The sequence below is a fragment of the Nerophis lumbriciformis genome, linkage group LG29 (genome assembly GCF_033978685.3).
Source record: "Nerophis lumbriciformis linkage group LG29, RoL_Nlum_v2.1, whole genome shotgun sequence".
In the NCBI taxonomy this organism is placed as follows: domain Eukaryota; kingdom Metazoa; phylum Chordata; class Actinopteri; order Syngnathiformes; family Syngnathidae; genus Nerophis; species Nerophis lumbriciformis.
Window position 1 is genome coordinate 19517144 of NC_084576.2, and position 17091 is coordinate 19534234.

General features: G+C 35.9%; 2 protein-coding genes, 1 long non-coding RNA gene and 1 other non-coding gene across 10 annotated transcripts in view; 1 reads left to right on the top strand and 3 right to left on the bottom strand.

Annotated features, from left to right (window-relative positions):
* Nucleotides 1–17091, bottom strand: part of LOC133572122 (unconventional myosin-IXAa-like) — a 278579-nt gene that overhangs the window by 253748 nt on the left and 7740 nt on the right. The window lies entirely within an intron of this gene.
* On the top strand, nucleotides 9484–9555 carry trnad-guc (transfer RNA aspartic acid (anticodon GUC)). The gene has a single exon. It is a non-coding gene; the product is annotated as a tRNA-Asp (tRNA).
* LOC133572124 (uncharacterized) lies at nucleotides 12301–14660 on the bottom strand. 4 transcript variants are annotated; one of them, XR_012048606.1, is made up of 6 exons: nucleotides 14507–14660; nucleotides 14097–14183; nucleotides 13231–13296; nucleotides 13076–13141; nucleotides 12912–12986; nucleotides 12301–12806 (listed from the first exon to the last, which is right to left on the bottom strand). It is a non-coding gene; the product is annotated as an uncharacterized lncRNA (long non-coding RNA). The 4 variants fall into 4 exon arrangements; XR_012048607.1 differs by lacking the exon at nucleotides 14507–14660 and adding an exon at nucleotides 14280–14358; XR_012048605.1 differs by lacking the exons at nucleotides 14097–14183; nucleotides 14507–14660 and adding an exon at nucleotides 13430–13627.
* On the bottom strand, nucleotides 14723–17009 carry LOC140676699 (uncharacterized). Its single transcript, XM_072911825.1, has 5 exons — nucleotides 17000–17009; nucleotides 15970–16102; nucleotides 15468–15598; nucleotides 15062–15382; nucleotides 14723–14964 (listed from the first exon to the last, which is right to left on the bottom strand). The coding sequence occupies exons 1-5, from the start codon at nucleotides 17007–17009 to the stop codon at nucleotides 14723–14725; spliced, it is 837 nt and encodes a 278-aa protein (XP_072767926.1).

A 17091-nucleotide genomic window follows, 5' to 3' on the forward strand; every position in this document is an offset into this window, starting at 1 on the left:
ATATATGTATGTATAAATATATACACACATATATATACATATAAGATGAGGTGGCGACTTGTCCAGGGTGTACCCCGCCTTCCGCCCGAATGCAGCTGAGATAGGCTCCAGCACCCCCCGTGACCCCAAAAGGGACAAGCGGTAGAAAATGGATGGATGGAATATATATATATATATATATATACATACACATATATATATACATATACATATATACGTATACATATATATATATCCATATATATATACATATACATATATACGTATATACACACATATATATATACATATATATATATATACATATACATATATACATATACATATATACGTATACATATATGTATATATATATACATATATATATACGTACATATATATATAAATATGTATGTATATATATATATACATACATATATATATATAGGTGTATATATATATAAATATGTATGTATATATATACATACATATATATATAGGTGTGTATATATATATATATATATATATATATATATATATATATATATATATAAAATGACAACTAATGCAACTGAAAGATTTGGCACATTTAAAGTGACTTGATTACCCACTTTGCCATCCATCCATCCATTTTCTACCGCTTGTCCCTTTTGGGGTCGCGGGGGGTCCTGGAGCCTATCTCAGCTGCATTCTGGCGGAAGGCGGGGTACACCCTGGACAAGTCACCACCTCATCGCAGGGCCAACACAGATAGACAGACAACATTCACACTCACATTCACACACTAGGGCCAATTTAGTGTTGCCAATCAACCTATCCCCAGGTGCATGTCTTTGGAGTGTGTGTATTAAAAAAATAATAGACGTTCTGCGAAGTTAATATCCCATATGATTTCGGGCTTTATTATTTTGTAAAACGGACCAAACTCGCCACAAAATTAACTACAGCAAAATTGATTTTTCAAAAATTATTTTAAAGATTGAAACTTGCCATCCATCCCACGTGGGTGCGTCGCATTGTCTCTGGATCGGCGCCAATGGTGGCTAGTGGTCACTAAATGTATCATACTGACCTCTTTCAAGTTGCACAATCATTGATGGCATGTCCGCAAGGCTACATTGTGGGGAAAAAAAGCCAGTAGATTTTACGGTAAAAACTTGGCAGCGCAGTCGCCAAAGTTTTCCGTAAAAATCATCACTGGTACCATATTTCCATTTACAGTATAATATTTCCATTGTAAAAACAACGTATGTAGATATAACGGCAAAAAAGTAGAAGCTCATCGCCAGAATTTTTATGTAAAAACAGTGCTAGTGTTTTTAAATTTAGAGCAGTGCACTGTAAAAAATATTTACCAATATTTTTTTGTAAAAAAGAAATTGGCGAATGAGCCACCAAATTTTTACCATAAAAATAATTGTGGTACTCTTTTTTTATTTCACAGTAATGCACTGTAAAAAAAAAATAAAAAAATAAAAAAATTTAAAAAATATTTACCCAAGATTTTTTGGTAAAAAAAACTGGTAGCTGAATCACCAAATTTTTATCATAAAAATAATAGTGGTACTGTTTGTTATTTCACAGTAATGCACTGTAAAAAAAAAAAAAAAACTGAAAAAAAAATTTACCCCACATTTTTTTGTAAAAAACTGGCAGCTGAGTCACCAAAATTTTACCATAAAAATAATAGTGGTACTCTTTTTTCTCTCTCTCTCTCTCTCTCTCTCTCACAGTAATGCACTGTAAAAAAATAAAAAAATGTAAAAAATATTTACCTGACATTTTTTTGTAAAAAAAAATGGCAGCTGAGTCACCAAAATGTTACTATGAAAATAATAGTACCGTAGTACTCTTTTTTTTTTTTTTCACAGTAATGCACAGTCAAAAAAAAAAAGTCAAAAAAAACATTTACCCAACATTTTTTGTAAAAAAAAAAAAAAAAAAGGCAGCTGCGTCACCAAAATTTTACCATAAAAATAATAGTGGTACTCTTTTTTTATTTCACAGCAATGCAGTGTAAAAAAAAAATATATATATATATATATATATATATATATATATATATATATATATATATATATATATGTATATATATATATATATATATATATATATATACACACAACATTTTTTTTTTTTAAACTGGCAGCTGAGCCACCAAGATTTTATCATGAAAATAATAGTGGTACTCTTTATTTCACAGTAATGCACTGTGAAAAAAAAACAAATGTAAAAAATATTTACCCGACATTTTTTTGTAAAAAACTGGCAGCTGAGTCACCAAAATTTTACCATAAAAATAATAGTGGTACTCTTTTTTTTATTTCACAGTAATGCACTGTAAATAAAAAAAACTGTAAAAAATATTTACCTGACATTTTTTTGTAAAAAAAACTGGCAGCTGAGTCACCAAAATGTTACCATAAAAATAATAGTGGTACTCTTTTTTTATTTCACAGTAATGCACAGTAAAAAAAAAAAAAAACTTGCAGTAGGTTTGACAGTAAAGAAATGGCAGTTCAATCACTCGAATGTTAATCAATTTAGAGTAATGCACTGTAAAAAAATGTTTACCGTAGATATTTCTGTAAAAAAGGGGCAACGCAGTCACCCATAATTATACCATAGAAATAACAGTGGTGGTGTTTGTTTAATTTACAGTAAAAAAAAATAATAATTTAATTTTACCGTAGAAATAACAGTGGTGGTGTTTGTTTAATTTACAGTAAAAAAAATAATAATTTAATTTTACCATAGAAATAACAGTGGTGGTGTTTTTTTATTTAATGTAAAAAAATAATAATTTAATTTTACTATAGAAATTACAATGGTGGTGTTTTTTAATTTACTGTATAAAAAAACAACAACAAAACAAAAAAAACAACTTGCACTAGATTTTCCGTAAAAAAAAAACTGGCAGCTCAGTCACCAGCATTGTGACATAAAAAACAACAGTTGTACTGTTTTTTCATTTCACTGTAAAAATATTTACAGTAGATTTTTCTGTAAAAAAAAACACACAAAAAACTGGTGGCTGAGTCAGCAAAATTTTACCATAAAAACAATCGTGGTACCGTTTAGTAATTTACAGAAATGCATTGTAAAACACATTTGCAGTATATTTTACGGTAAAAAAAAAAAAAAAAAAGGCAGCTCATTCACCAGAATTTTAACATAGAAAAAACATTGGTAGAGTTTTTAGAATTAAAAACCCCGTAAATTTTACAGTAAAGTTCTGATGACTGAGCTACCAGTTTTTTTTCCAAAATAACTGGATAATTATTTTTTTACAGGCTAACTAGTTGTCATCTGTTGAACCTGACAATCTAACTGTATTATTTATAAATGGCGATATGAGGCTAAATTCATGGCTGGTGGTGCTGTTGCATGGTAAAAATTGCTGACACTGGCAGATTTTCATTCGGCCCTTGGGAGCAAAACGTTTGTGCACCACTGTGCTAGTTAGATGTCCATGCATACTTGCCAACCTTGAGACCTCCGATTCCGGGAGGTGGGGGGGTATATTTACAGCTAGAATTCACCAAGTCAAGTATTTCATATATATATATATATATATATATATATAAGAAATACTTGACTTTCAGTGAATTCTAGCTATATATATATATATATATATATATATATAAATATTTTTTTTTTTTTTTTTTTTTTTTTTTTATTATATATATATATAAATAAATTTCAGTGTTCATTTACTTACACATATACACACACATAACACTCAACTACTCATTGTTGAGTTAAGGGTTGAATTGTCCATCCTTGTTCTATTCTCTGTCACTATTTTTCTAACCATGCTGAACACCCTCTCTGATGATACATTCTCCTTCGTCTCCTTGTTGTGTGCAAAGTTGTGCACTGCACTCTCTAAAAGCTGTAGATGTTATTGTCACATATGCATGTACAGTAGATGGCAGTATTGTCCTGTTTAAGAGTGTCACAACATTGCTGTTTACGGCAGACTAACTGCTTTACGGTAGACGAAAACGTGACTGCTGTTGTTGTGTGTTGTTACCGCGCTGGGAGGACGTTAATGAAACTGCCTAACAATAAACCCACATAAGAAACCAAGAACTCGCCCTCGATCATTCTACAGTTATAACGTGATTGGGCAGGCACGCTGTTTATATTGTGGGAAAGCGGACGTGAAAACAGGCTGTCGACACGTCACTCAGGTCCGCCTGAATTCCGGGAGATTTTCGGGAGAAAATTTGTCCCGGGAGGTTTTCGGGAGAGGCGCTGAATTTCGGGAGTCTCCCGGAAAATCCGGGAGTGTTGGCAAGTATGTGTCCATGACAGGGGTGTCCAAAGTGCGGCCCGGGGGCCAATTTTGGCCGGCCGCTCGTTTTTTTATTGGCCCCTACAGCAGATAGTAACACTTAAATGAATTCATTATTATGGCGATGTTCTTAGTAATGCTGTCAAACGATACATTTGAAAAAATCTGATTAATCACACTTTTGAAATTGGACTATTCATGATTAATCACAAATATTTCTAGTAGCATAAACTCGCTTGCATGATTTCAATTAACTTAACAATTTCAAATCAATTAAAAGAGACCCCGACACTTGGTCACAAATGCATTTTTATTGTTAGAATCCATTGAAGGTGAAAGAGCCAAATAGGTTGTGTGATTAATCGGCGTATATATGTGATTCATGCAATATTTTTTGTGATTAATCGCATGAGTTAACTTGTTATTTTTGACAGCCCTAGTTATTAGATTACACCAATTTTCTTAGTCACCTATAACACGAAGCTAACATGGATGTCTTGTTCAGCTAGCTTAGCATATATTGACGTACATCGGTTTGCTTTTAGCATCTTTAATGTACAAAATGGTACTGAACGCGGCCCTCATTGGATAACGTTTGGACACCCATGGTCTATGAAATAGACCAGTGATTCTAAAACTGTTGGTATGCGGGCTTCATATAGGGGTAAGCCAAAGGATCACTTTATTAAAGTACAGTGTTTAACACAGTTTTACTGTTCAGACTTTGTGTAATGTTCCAGTGGCCAAAAATATTCAATATGCTTGTTAAGTAAAACCTCTGCCTTGTTTTTAATTAATACTTAGGCCAACTACGCTACTGTATTTCAGCGTTGGTCATTGTGGTGGTACATGGAGAGCCAAGTGTTTTCTGAAGTGGTATTTGGTGGAAAAAAGATTGAGAACCACTGAGATACTGCAGATCATATATTAATGGAGGTATTATATATATATATATATATATATATATATATATATACACAAACCCCGTTTCCTTTTGAGTTGGGAAATTGTGTTAGATGTAAATATAAACGAAATACAATGATTTGCAAATCCTTTTCAACCCATATTCAATTGAATGCACTACAAAGACAAGATATTTGATGTTCAAACTCATAAACTTTATTTTTTTTTTGCAAATAATAATTAACTTAGAATTTCATGGTTGCAACACATGCCAAAGTAGTTGGGAAAGGGCATGTTCACCACTGTGTTACATGGCCTTTCCTTTTAACAACACTCAGTAAACGTTTGGGAACTGAGGAGACACATTTTTTAAGCTTCTCAGGTGGAATTCTTTCCCATTCTTGCTTGATGTACAGCTTAAGTTGTTCAACAGTCCGAGGGTCTCCGTTGTGGTATTTTAGGCTTCATAATGCGCCACACATTTTCAATGGGAGACAGGTCTGGACTACAGGCAGGCCAGTCTAGTACCCGCACTCTTTTACTATGAAGCCACCTTGATGTAACACGTGGCTTGGCATTGTCTTGCTGAAATAAGCAGGGGCGTCCATGGTAACGTTGCTTGGATGGCAACATATGTTTCTCCAAAACCTGTATGTACCTTTCAGCATTAATGACGCCTTCACAGATGTGTAAGTTACCCATGTCTTGGGCACTAATACACCCCCATACCATCACACATGCTGGCTTTTCAACTTTGCGCCTATAACAATCCGGATGGTTCTTTTCCTCTTTGGTCCGGAGGACACGACGTCCACAGTTTCCAAAAACAATTTGAAATGTGGACTCGTCAGACCACAGAACACTTTTCCACTTTGTATCAGTCCATCTTAGATGAGCTCAGGCCCAGCGAAGCCGACGGCGTTTCTGGGTTTTGTTGATAAACGGTTTTCGCCTTGCATAGGAGAGTTTTAACTTACACTTACAGATGTAGCAACCAACTGTAGTTACTGACAGTGGGTTTCTGAAGTGTTCCTGAGCCCATGTGGTGATATCCTTTACACGCTGATGTCGCTTGTTGATGCAGTACAGCCTGAGGGATCGAAGGTCACGGGCTTAGCTGCTTACGTGCAGTGATTTCTCCAGATTCTCTGAACCCTTTGATGATATTACGGACCGTAGATGGTGAAATCCCTAAATTCCTTGCAATAGCTGGTTGAGAAACGGGGTTTGTATATATATATTTATTTATTTATTATAAATAAATACAAACATGTATAGATTGACAATCAAGATGAATAAAGCTGGATCGGCTAGAGCAAGGGTGTCAAACTCGTTTTCATCAAGGGCCATATCGCAGTTATGGCTGCCCTCAGGGAGCCCCATGTAACAATGAATAATTTATGAATATAAATATATGAAGATTCTCCTCATGATATGATTACGTCAAATCTACTGTTGTTGTTGCAGTGTACAATTTGATGGATAGCTTGCTTTACAGTCACAAGTCAAACAGGTAATTATTTACTTTTAAGTTAACAAAGAACAATGTTGGAATTTATGATATTTATTGCATTATTAGATGATATTAAAGGTAAACAGATATGCAGTTATATGCGGTATATGTATTTTTTTTTCTAGCAGAATGGAAAGAACATATACATTTAGTACGAGAAGCTTAAGTACTTTACTTCCAAGCTTCCGTGGGCCACGTTAAATGATGTGGCGAGCCAAATGTGGTCCCCGGGCCTTGAGTTTGACGGCCGCGGCTTGGACTTTGACTCCTACTAGACTGCTACCTGAGGGAAATAGTTTGACACAGTAACTCAATTACAAGAGGAAAGGAAAACTAAAACACTCACAAAAAAGAGGGAAAAAAATATAAATAAAATGTAGTGGGCAATACCAACAATACAAAAGCGATAATAGAGGGATTGTGACTGTGGTAAATGCACCACTAGTGGTACGCGGGTTTTATCTTACCATAGTAAGATAAAACCAATGTTTTATCTTACTATATTCAAACTGTGTGTAATGTTGCAGTGGCCAAAAATATTAAATCTACTTATTAAATAAAACCTCTGCCTTGTTTTTAATGAATACTTAGGCCTACTATGCTGCTGTATTTTAATATCGCTCTTTAGGGTGCTACTTGGAGAAGTGTTTTCTGCGAACAATATAGCAACAACAGCAATAGAATGGGACCATTAACAAGTCAAAAAGATTGTAAGTAAATACAACTTAAATGTACACTATAAACAAATAAAGGTGTTTAGTGTAGTGATAAACCAGTATTATCTATTACAGTATGGAGAGAGACTACATCTCCATGTAAACATTTAAGTGTACTTTTAACATGTGTTCATCAGTAAAAATTAAATAAACAATACAAAACTGCCAGACATATCATGGAACCCACACACCACTGCTCTCATGTGCACTGTATGTATGTATGTAAGTAAATGGTTTTTTGGGGGGGAAAGACCATTTTTTAAAAAGACAAACTGAACAGTCCAGTTGCAATCGAGTATTTAGATGTTAAGTTCCGGGCACTCCATGTGGTCTAGATTTGATACATTTATATTAGAGATGTCCGATAATATCGGCCGATAAATGCTTTAAAATGTAATATCGGAAATTATCGGTATCGGTTTTTTTTTTTTTATAGGTATCGTAGTTTTTTTTTGTTTTGTTTTTTAATTAAATCAACATAAAAAAACACAAGATACACTTACAATTTACACCATTTACACGCATTCACACAAAATGGTTGTTTCTTTCTGTTATTAATATTCTGGTTCCTACATTATATGTCAATATATATATCAATACAGTCTGCAAGGGATACAGTCCGTAAGCACACATGATTGTGCTGGTCCACTAATAGTACTAACTAATAATACTAACCTTTAACAGTTAATTTTACTCATTTTCATTAATTACTAGTTTATATGTAACTGTTTTTATATTGTTTTACTTTCTTTTTTATTCAAGAAAATGTTTTTAATTTATTTATCTTATTTTATTTTATTAATTTTTAAAAAAAGGACCTTATCTTCATCATACTTGGTTGTCCAAATTAGGCATAATAATGTGTTAATTCCACGATTGTATATATAGCGGTATCGGTTGATGTCGGTATCGGTAATTAAGAGTTGGACAATATCGGCAAAAAGCCATTATCGGACATCCTTAATTTATATTAGTTACACTCATTTAACGATTAATCGATGCAACCGTAAAAAATTGCTGTATATATATATATATATATATATATATATATATATATATATATATATATATACTGCTTGTGAGGAGGCAGTTATGGTCACAAGTCATCTGAAAATATTTCAATAAAAGCAAAAAATCAGAACCTCATTTTGTTGACTACTGTATTTTTCGGACTACTTTTTTCCTACGCTTTGAACACTCCGGCTTATAAAACAGTGCGCTAATTTATGGAATTTTTTTTGCTAACGCCCATGATGTTTTGTATTCAACAAGAAGTTTTCGTAGAACACCGACGGAGACACTGAAAAGGTGTGTTGATGTTCATACTATGGTGCCATTTTTTAGACGAGGTATTGAGGTGGTGCGGGTTGAAAATGTACTTCCTGTTTTGTGCCTTGAACACAGCTCAAATTTTGAGGCCTGCAGTGTATTGTTGAAATATAATCAAACACAAAAGGTAAAAACGTAAAGAAAAAAAAAAGAATTAAAAAAAAAAATTGGGATACTAATAACTGTACCAGAATTTTTTGGTACCGGTGCGACACGCGCAGTGTGGGCTCATTGAAAGGAGCGCCACGAGTGTCATGTTCCGTGATTCAATGAAATAACATGACAATACCTTTGTGTAAGTATCTGGACAAATTTGTGTATTTTACATATATAATATATGCAGTATGTATATAATATATTTATTTATATATATAATACGAATACATTCTCCATTGACAGATAATAGATATTAAAAATGCTAGATATTACAAAGAAAAGGTAACTGAAATATCAAATCGTAAAAGCGAAAAAAAATTGAAAAATGCTCTGACGTTGCGCTGTATTTTAAGAGCGCTGATTCGCTCATTTTACTGTCAATCAAAAAGAGGATTCCGCTTCAGACAGATCCAATTACCAGGCGGAAGCTCAGCGTCCATTCCAGCCGAGGCCGAGCCCTCTGATGGGCGGGACAAAGACAAGCATTTATCCAATGGCCGTCAGTTTATCTTTAAGTGCTTACAACGTCACGTGTCATACACATTTACAATACAGTTTATATAGCAATATGTAACAGCTACTCTACATCCTCGTTAGTATAGTGGACAGTATCTCCGCCTGTCACGCGGAAGACCGGGGTTCGATTCCCCGACGGGGAGGTTTATTTTTTCGTATTTAGAATTATTTTTTTATTTTTTATTTAGTAACAGGGGGAAGTTTTTCATCAACTGTCAACAAGTCTGTTCGATGTGGAGTAGATATTAGTCTTTATTCAGACAAAACGGGCAAAGAAACATGAATTCACCAACAATCAAACTTAATACCAGTAAATACATTTATTGTTTTTCTCAAAATTGTAATATTGTCTTCTCTGTAAAACAGTTTCCTCTCCAAAGTCCATTACAGTGACGTCACAATCCATTACCTGTGTCGTTGTCATCACATAGATAAGACAACGTGTCCCCCGTGTGGTCAAAACGTATATTACAACACAACTAAACCATTGTAAATACAAATAAAACCTGCGTTTTAAACACAATTTTAAGAATAATTCAATAATGATGGTACCAAAAGCGTCAATTAAATAGTTGTCCTTAGTCAGACATTGAAGTACTTGTGATAGTTGAGGTTTTGCAAATGCTAGAAATGATTTGATGGGAACTATTTGAATATCTGATTCTGATCCTTCGCCAAAAAATGTGTAGCAATTTAACAAGATGGAAAAAAATACACAAATAGGTCAACAAAATACATTAATGGATATAAGAAGTATGAATGAAACTACAGCACAAATTGAGATATATTTTTCTGAATATCAAAATTTTTCAAGCTGGCTGACATTTCTTCCTGGTTGTTATAGAAAGTATGAGAATGTGTGAGCTGCTGCCTGTTCTTCTTTACTTATACAATAAGTCTCTTATTTGTCTAGATATATACACAAAGTTTGGATTCTTGGCAGAGGTGTCTTTTCTGATTGAAGTATGGAACTAGTGATGTGTATATCAATACTGAAATATCGTTACCACCAATACCAGATCATTATGCTCTGATATCCATTCTCAAATCAAACTATCGATACTTTTGTTCAGGGGTGGCATACTGAAAAGTCAAAGTATGCGTATATTCTTTTATTTAAGCTCTAAAAACAGATATTGTATCAGCTTTGTATTTTTGGTGACTAAGGATATTATTGTCAATTATTAGTTAGAATATTTCAGCTTTTTTCTCATAAACTGATTTTTTTTTTGCTCTTTTTTCTTACATTTTTACTGTTGTTTTTCCCCCATGTAAGAATAGAATAAAAATATTAATACGATTGTGTAAGAGCAAAACCTAGTATGTCAAGAATTCTGCCTATAAGAAAACAATCTGAAGTTGTCTTTGTTTTTAAGTTATCGTGCCGTGATTTTACCAGTCCAGCCCACTTGGGAGTAGATTTTTCTCCATGTGGCCCCCGATCTAAAATGAGTTTGACACCCCTGGTTTAGTTTTTCTATCCTTGTGTTGACATTTTCTGTCCTTTCTGTCTTGATAGCTGAGGATATTACAATCAGAGGAAGGTTACTTTTGAAATAAAATGTTTTACCTTTCATATAATTTTCTCCTCATCCATATTTTCGATAGATCATAAAAATATCAATAATTATCGATATCGACCAATACAAAACACTTATATCGTGATACAGTTTTTAGCCAAATCGCCCAGCTTTACTTTATAGCATACTTGCCAACCTTGAGACCTCCAATTTCGGGAGGTGGGTGGGTGGGGGGGGGGGGGGGGGGGGGGGGGGGGGGGCGGGGCGCGGTTGGGGGCGTGGTTAAGAGGGGAGGAGTATATTGACAGCTAGAATTCACCAAGTCAAGTATTTCATAAATATATATATATATATATATATATATATATATATATATATATATATATATATATATATATATACATCCTGAAAATATGCAAACAAAACTGTGTTTAGATAATTGACACGTCAAACTGTCTTGCATAAATAAATATTAAGGAATATAACATAACTTGGCTTCTGAGAGCTTCAAAATGTAATGAATAAAATGCTAAAGTTGTTGATAAACAAGCAATTATTTTAATAATTAAATATGGTCATTTTAAATGAATTATTATGATCATTTAAAATTAATTATTTCAAATATGTTTATTTTAATGTATAATTCTATGGCTGGATGTAATAAGGAGTCAGAAAAAATACAAATAAAAATACAATTAATTTAGATGTTTTTAGCAAAATATAGTAAAAATGTTTTTTTTTTTTTTTTTTAATTAATATATATATTTATTTTTAGGTAAGATAAACATAATAATACAATTTATCTCTAGTCTGGATGATTTAGTTCTTGTCACCCTGTTGTCCTCCCGTCATGAAAAAAGGCTGTCTTCACTCAGGTCGCATGGAGCTGGAGGGGGCGTGGCCTCCAGCTCCGGCTGAAACTCGGGAGATTTTCGGGAGAATATTTGTCCCAGGAGGTTTTCGGGAGAGGCGCTGAATTTCGGGAGTCTCCCGGAAAATTCGGGAGGGTTGGCAAGTATGCTTTATAGGCGAGCTAAATGCTAAACTGCCCGCACAACGTGGATGATGGGGAAACTTCAAAAAAAAAGTTTTCCTAGAAATTAGATGACATATTGTCAATAAAAACTAACTACTTAACATTCGTCCATTTTTGTACGTAATATTAATTATAAGTCATTTATAAAAGTCAAACTATTCCACAATCGCATTAACAAGGAGCCATGTTTAAAAGTGAAATATTTTTAAAGTTAAAAAAGCTGCGCAGGTGAATCAGTTTGCTCAAACGAGTCAACAGAGGCATGGAGGTGGATCAACATTAACCCAGGTAACACGCGAACGTTAGGAGAACGTTAGGAGAACGTAGTGGCATTGTTATGGGAACGTTAGTTTGTAACGTTCAAAGAACGTTAGGTTGTGGAGTTCTTGCTTGGTTAGCAGAACGTTAGCCAAGAACGTTTGGCAAGAACGTTTAGGGAACTGTTTAGGAACATGCTATTTTCGTCTGTTTTTGCTCTATATTGTCAGGACTAACACTCAAACACAAAATTCAACAATAATTCTTTATTAGTGATAATTATAATACAATAGAAATGGAATGCAATGGTATTTACGTCTGTTTTTGTGCTATATTGTCAGGACTATAACAAACAGAAAATTCAACAATAATTCTTTATTAGTGATAATTATAATACAATAGAAATGGAATGCAGTGGTATTTACGTCTGTTTTTGTGCTATCTTGTCAGGACTGACACTCAAACAGAAAATTCAACAATAATTCTTTATTAGTGATAATTATAATACAATAGAAATGGAATGCTGTGGTCTTGGTCGTACGCGTCAGTGTACTCCTGCCCCTTCTTGTTGGTTCTCTTCCTGGAAGTAAATAATTATAGATATTCACAAATACAACAAAGACAGCACTGGAATGTAGATGAATTGAATTCAATTAAAACATGGCATAATTTACTCCTTGTTTACCTGCTCAATGCTCACTGGTCTCACTGGCGTTTGCTTGGTTCTTTTCCCTTTCCCTGTTTTCTTCTTCTTCACTTCCTGCAAGTATTTATAATTGCAAATTCAACACAGAACTGGGATCTTTATGAATTGAATTAAAACATTGGCATAATTACTTTATCATTTACCTGGTCACTCATCTCACTGTCCATTCCCTTTGTACACCTCCCTTTGCCCTTCTTCGCCGTCGCTTCCTGCAAGTGTTTATAATTGCAAATTCAACACAGAACTGGGATCTTCATGAATTGATTTAAAACATTGGCATAATTACTTTATCATTTACCTGGTCACTCATATCACTGTCCTATTCCTTTGTACACCTCCCTTTGCCCTTCTTCGCCGTCGCTTCCTGCAAGTGTTTCAATCAATCAATCAAGCAATGTTTATTTATATAGCCCTAAATCACAAGTGTCTCAAAGGGCTGCACAAGCCACAATGACATCCTCGGTACAAAGCCCACATAAGGGCAAGGGAAAACTCACCCCAGTGGGACGTCAATGTGAATGACTATGAGAAACCTTGGAGAGGACCGCATATGTGGGTAACCCCCCCCCTCTAGGGGAGACCGAATGCAATGGATGTCGAGTGGGTCTGACATTATAGTAAGAGTCCAGTCCATAGTGGGGCCAGCAGGACACCATCCCGAGCGGAGACGGGTCAGCAGCGCAGAGATGTTCCCAGCCGATGCACAGGTGAGCGTTCCACCACGGGTCCCGACTCTGGACAGCCAGCACTTCATCCATGGCCACCGGACCTGTGCCCCCCCCCCCCCCCCCCTCCACAAGGAAGAGGGGAGCAGAGGAGAAAAAAGAAACGGCATATCAACTGGTCTAAAAGAGGGGTCTATTTAAAGGCTAGAGTATACAAATGAGTTTTAAGATGGGACTTAAATGCTTCTACTGAGGTAGCATCTCTAATTGTTACCGGGAGGGCATTCCATAGTACTGGAGCCTGAATAGAAAACGCTCTATAGCCCGCAGACTTTTTTTGGGCTCTGGGTATCAATAATAAGCCGGAGTTCTTTGAACGCAGATTTCTTGCCGGGACATATGTACAATACAATCGAGTGTTTATAATTGCAAATTCAACACAGAACTGGGATCTTCATGAATTGATTTAAAACATTGGCATAATTACTTTATCATTTACCTGGTCACTCATCTCACTGTCCATTTCCTTTGTACACCTCCCTTTGCCCTTCTTCGCCGTCGCTTCCTCTTAATTCCTCCTCTTCTCCTGCAAGTAGTTATAATTGCAAATTCAAAAGACATGCAGTGGAACTTCAATAAAATGGAATTCAAAATTGGGATATCTTATCATAATTCTCCGTACCTCAAACTTTGAACCTCCCTTTCAAAAAGTGGCCAGTTTCAGGACCTCTCCAAGCTCACAATATACTTCAGCTGTAGTCTGTTTGTGAACACCCCTGCATGCCTCTGGAGTCACCAGCACAATTTAGAATTCCGTTTAGAATAAATACCGTAATAATAACAGCTAGATCGACCTTGTGAGCATACATGCAACATGTTCAAAGATGCAAACCTATTATTAACACTTACTTATTATTATTCTGTAAAAGGGCAAGTCCTCAAATGCCACTTTGCCTGTCTTTCCACGGAGACCAAGCTGCTCCAGGACTTTGTTTGTGGCAATTTTCCTCAGCATTGTCCTCACTATGTCTGCCAAATTCTGCCCACCAAGAGCAGTAAGAGCTTTCACCTATACAAATAAATAAACAACAATATTGTACTTGATTAGAACATGTTTTTTGATAACTAAACAAAATAATTTTGCAATGGGGAATTAAAACTAATTACCAGCTGCTTTCTGAGCAGATCAGTGTCGAGCTGTTCACTGAAGGTCTTAAGCTGCTCAAGAGTCTCGAAAGGCTTCTCAATGAGATCTTGAACATCCACAGCTTCTGGCCCCACAGACTGTGCTGCCAGCCCTCTCAGCATGCGCATAATTTCTCCCTGGTTCTCAACTAGTTTTTGAACTTTCATGTTTAACTGGAAAACTGCAAAGACAACAAAAGTCAAAGAGGTAATTCGTATTACTGCCCGTTGTAACAGCCTGTTTAACACCACCTATCAACAGTTAAAAAGCCAACTAACGTTCACTTTCAAGGGCATTCCTGCTGCTTCTTGGAGTGGTCTGGTACTGACTCATACTGGCTGGAGTGGTTTGGTACTGGCTTGAGCTAGATGCATGATTCCTGTCTGGACTGAGCCTGTAAGTGCTGCTTCTCGCTGGGCTGTGAGGTCGGCCTGGATGCCTTGGAGTGGTGTAGTATTGGCTGGTACTGGCTGAAGTGGTCTGGTACTTGCTGGAGATTGGAAAGTTCAATGGTGGGAGCACTGGCAGTGGGGGTGCCTGGATGAGGATCTGTGATTTCTCTTTTCTGCACTTCTTTTTTGGCCGAATTTCCTCTTCGTCTAAACCAACAAAGACAATAAAATTTATGCACCACTAAGTAGTGTTTGAGTATTGTAAGTAAACAGTCTTTGAAAAGTGACTAACCGTCAGCATCAAACACATCTTCCTCATCGTTTCTATAACGTTCAGGGGTGATGTGGCTCCGTTTGGTTGATATTTCTTCTTCCTCTGGGCTCGAAAACAATGTCGGTATCCCGTCTTTCTTTGGCTTACGCCTAAACACACAGAATAACACTGTTACCTACGCACGTAAGCACACACACATACGTACACACACACAAACACGCACGCACGCACACACACACTGAACAAGTCTCATTACCTACACATGTAGGCACACACACGCACGCACTGAACAAGTCTCATTACCTACACTTGTAGGCACACACACACACGCACGCACTGAACAAGTCTCATTACCGACACATGTAGGCACACACACACGCACGCACGCACTGAACAAGTCTCACACACGCACGCACGCACACACTTAACAAGTCTCACACACGCACGCACGCACACACTGAACAAGTCTCATACAACAAAGAGCGGCCGTTTGGCGCCAATGTTAGCGATGTAATGTTACCTGTAATCTGAACTTAAAACTAAAGGACAACACAGGTAAACATATTCACATTCTTGGTACACACATTCATTAATTAAAGACCTAATTTCTACCGAAAAACAAGGAAAAGGTCGGTGGGACCGTCCGAGCAAGACTCACCCTCAACATGTGGAACTTTTCTGTGAGGGGAGAAGGGAGGGGCTACACAACCCAGGAGAACTACAGGAGCTCAGGAGGGACAAAAATATATCAAACCGCCCTCTCATAGAGAGCAGACAAGATAACTATTTGGAGATAAAATTCACAAACAAAATATATTAAATAACAAAGGTGTATTTTAACTCCGTTACATAGGGTAGAAATTGTTACACAAAAACGTGCTTCGTATTTCACTCTTTCTATCTACTTACATGTGATCAATGCAATTGCCTGATTTATCGGGATTCTGGAATTTGCAGCGTTGTCGAGCGTACGTCGTCGAGCTTGGTAGTCCTTTGTCTTAGGGAAGATTCTACGCGCATGCGCGTCAGATTACTCGAAAAACACAACACGTTCGCGGAACGTTAGGGAAACGTTACTACATAATGTATATAAAGTAAATTTGCGAAAAAAAACACTTTGAAAAGCCTAACGGTTGCTGTTTCCATTGCAGGCAAATATTTTGTGTGTCATAGGTTTTGATATGTTCTGAGAATGTTCTTAGAATGTTCTCATCTTGCATAACCAAACGAGAACCATACAGTAACGTTACGCTAACGTTAGGTGTTACCTGGGAAGACAGTAGAAGGCTTTTATTTCAACATAAATGTAAGTTTCAAATGTCACACCAAACTTTACAGATCTCTTGTTGGATCTTTAAATAAGTAAAACCGCTTTACTTACATTTTAGGTCGCTCTATTTACAGTGCGGTGCTGATACATCATTTGAAGCCGTGCGCGCAAAGGAGCTTGGGAGCTGAGTTGCCAAATGGGAAATGACAACAGCGTACCGGAAGCTTTAAATAATCACGTTTTGAGGGAATTTAATCACACATTCCCAACTCGCCTCTACATGGGACCATATGGTCTAGTAGACAATTACCGCATACCTTGTATAACATATTATAGTGCAGTTTTAGAAATCATAATACAAATATGACAAAT

Coding starts and splice junctions, on each gene's coding strand:
- LOC140676699 (XM_072911825.1), bottom strand. Junction 15,599..15,969: donor GTTTTAAGTTCAGATTACAG/GTAACATTACAT, acceptor CTGTGTGTTTAG/GCGTAAGCCAAAGAAAGACG. Junction 14,965..15,061: donor GAATGCCCTTGAAAGTGAAC/GTTAGTTGGCTT, acceptor TTGTCTTTGCAG/TTTTCCAGTTAAACATGAAA.